Source organism: Chondrus crispus, genomic scaffold (genome assembly GCF_000350225.1).
Source record: "Chondrus crispus Stackhouse genomic scaffold, scaffold_338, whole genome shotgun sequence".
Classification (NCBI taxonomy): Eukaryota; Rhodophyta; class Florideophyceae; order Gigartinales; family Gigartinaceae; genus Chondrus; species Chondrus crispus.
In genome coordinates, this window is record NW_005179233.1 from 10,291 (window position 1) to 12,529 (window position 2,239).

Consider the following 2,239-nt stretch of genomic DNA (forward strand, 5'->3'; position numbering starts at 1 on the left):
TCAGAGTCCCCACGGAAGCCAGGTACACAGATAAAGTTATATCGCAATCAACGACAACTTGATCACCAACGTACAACCGTTCTACACTATGGACCTTTTCCCAACAGATAGTTTGATAAATACAACCTGTACAACTACCAATTCAGAATCGCGCATGTCCCTTTTCCGAGCGAGGCCTACAGTATGCGCATTACTATGCCAGTACTGTGTCGGGTGAGAACACATTGCAGGCAAATAACTCTGTCGCCCCTTCATCTATGAAACTGCAAAGCACGTCAAAAGACAGGCCTTACTATGCCCAGTAACTGCGCGAAGTACCAAAAACATCGTACAGTTCATATTAAAGATATCCGGAGAAATCCTTCAGCAAAGACCAAAAAATTCAATTCGCGTAACCAAAAAAACTATTCGCGTAACCAATCTACGTTGAAAAACAGTTCGCGTAACAAACGCTGGCCTTCATTCGCGTAACAAACGCTCGCTTTCATTCGCGTAACAAACGCTCGCCTTCATTCGCGTAACAACCGCTGGTCTTCATTCGCGTAACAAACGTTGGAGAGCGGTACATGACGGTGAACTGTGCCGGAGTAGGAGTAACAAATAATGGTGAACTATGCCGGAGTACGGTAACAAACGTCGATCTTCATTCCCGTAACGAACCTCAAATTTCATTCCCGTAACGAATGTCAATCCCCACCAAAATCACTCTCTCATCACTATTACGCCATTATTTTATTCCCTACATTCACTTCCCCTCCCTTTCTCTTCACATTACTCTCACCTCACCCCCTACCCATCCACATCCCCCGCCCCCATTCAATCCATTTCCCCCTCCCTCTACCCCCCCTGTACCCCACCTCCCCCTTACCTTATTCACATTCACATTCACATTACTTTAATATATAAATTCACACAACCCCCTTATCCCCTTATCCCCTACACCCCTACTCCCCTACTCCCCTTCATCCCCTAATCCTCCAAACACGCAAAATGCAAAAAAACATTCGGCACCGGGGATTCCCGAGTGATCCCTCACCTCAGTACTAGCCCAGCCTGAAGCGACTTGACTTCCGAGTTCGGGATGGGATCGGGTACATGTCGACTTAGTATGGCCGAATGTACAAGCCCCACCTCTGCCCCACCTTATATACTCCACCAAAACCACATATACCCATATCCTCTCCCCTCTCCCTAACCCCCCGAAACGACCACTAATGAATAAGAGGGACGGTTCACGCCAATATACTCCGCAGTCCATCCACATCTTTCCCGCACCTCACATTCTACTCGCAATCCCAATACCCATACCCTCTCTTACCCCCAACTATCCACGCCCCTCATCCATCAATCCAACTCCAAGAGGAAATGAATAATACCAAGTCCTTTTTCATTCGCGTAACGAAGAATCCCCTTAACGTAAAAAAAGTACCAAGACAAGCGAACTTGTCTCGGTACTTTCTCTACACTCTTTCACACCAACTCGTAACCTGTAACCCGTAACCACATGCATAGAAAGAAGTTTTGTGGGATGGGCCCCGCGATCGAAAACGCACTTCAGTCTAGTACACAAACTGCGCAATGCAGTCAAGCCCATATCAAAAGATATAAAAAATGTGTATCTCTAGCGCGTCTGTTTGCACAGAACACACAAGAAGAAAACACGAATATAAAGAACAGCAGATATGCTCAGCCAATCGTAGCAACAAAGGCTACTCGAGAGCTTACACACTCTGGTTCCAACCCAGTCATCTACAAGTTATTCGATCTTTGCACTTTGAACAAGAAATTTAGAATGGTGCTGGCCTTGCGGCTATGCGGACACGTCCACTTTGCAAAAACACGGAGTCGTCGCTGAGCAGAACCGATCCAGGCTTAGACTCTCTCAGCCTTTCTGATCATTCAAACGGTAGCGTCGCAGCACTGCAGGCTCCTGCAGCTGCATGTACCAGCGATTTGAATCAAGCGTTCCTCTCGTACTGCCTTGAATTACTGCCGCGACGACAACTCATCGGTAGGATAAAACTAACCTGTCTCACGACGGTCTAAACCCAGCTCACGTTCCCTGTTGGCGGGTGAACAATCCGACACTTGGCGTATTCTGCTACGCAATGATAGGAAGAGCCGACATCGAAGGATCAAAAAGCGACGTCGCTATGAACGCTTGGCCGCCACAAGCCAGTTATCCCTGTGGTAACTTTTCTGACACCTCTCGCTTCAAATCTCGAATCGTGAAAGGATC

At 47.3% G+C, this 2,239-nt stretch overlaps 1 protein-coding gene across 1 annotated transcript; it reads right to left on the reverse strand.

The window, feature by feature from the left end:
* Positions 1-534: 534 nt before the first annotated feature.
* On the reverse strand, positions 535-672 carry CHC_T00006020001 (hypothetical protein). The gene has a single exon (XM_005717677.1). The coding sequence runs from the start codon at positions 670-672 to the stop codon at positions 535-537; it is 138 nt and encodes a 45-aa protein (XP_005717734.1).
* Positions 673-2,239: the final 1,567 nt, after the last annotated feature.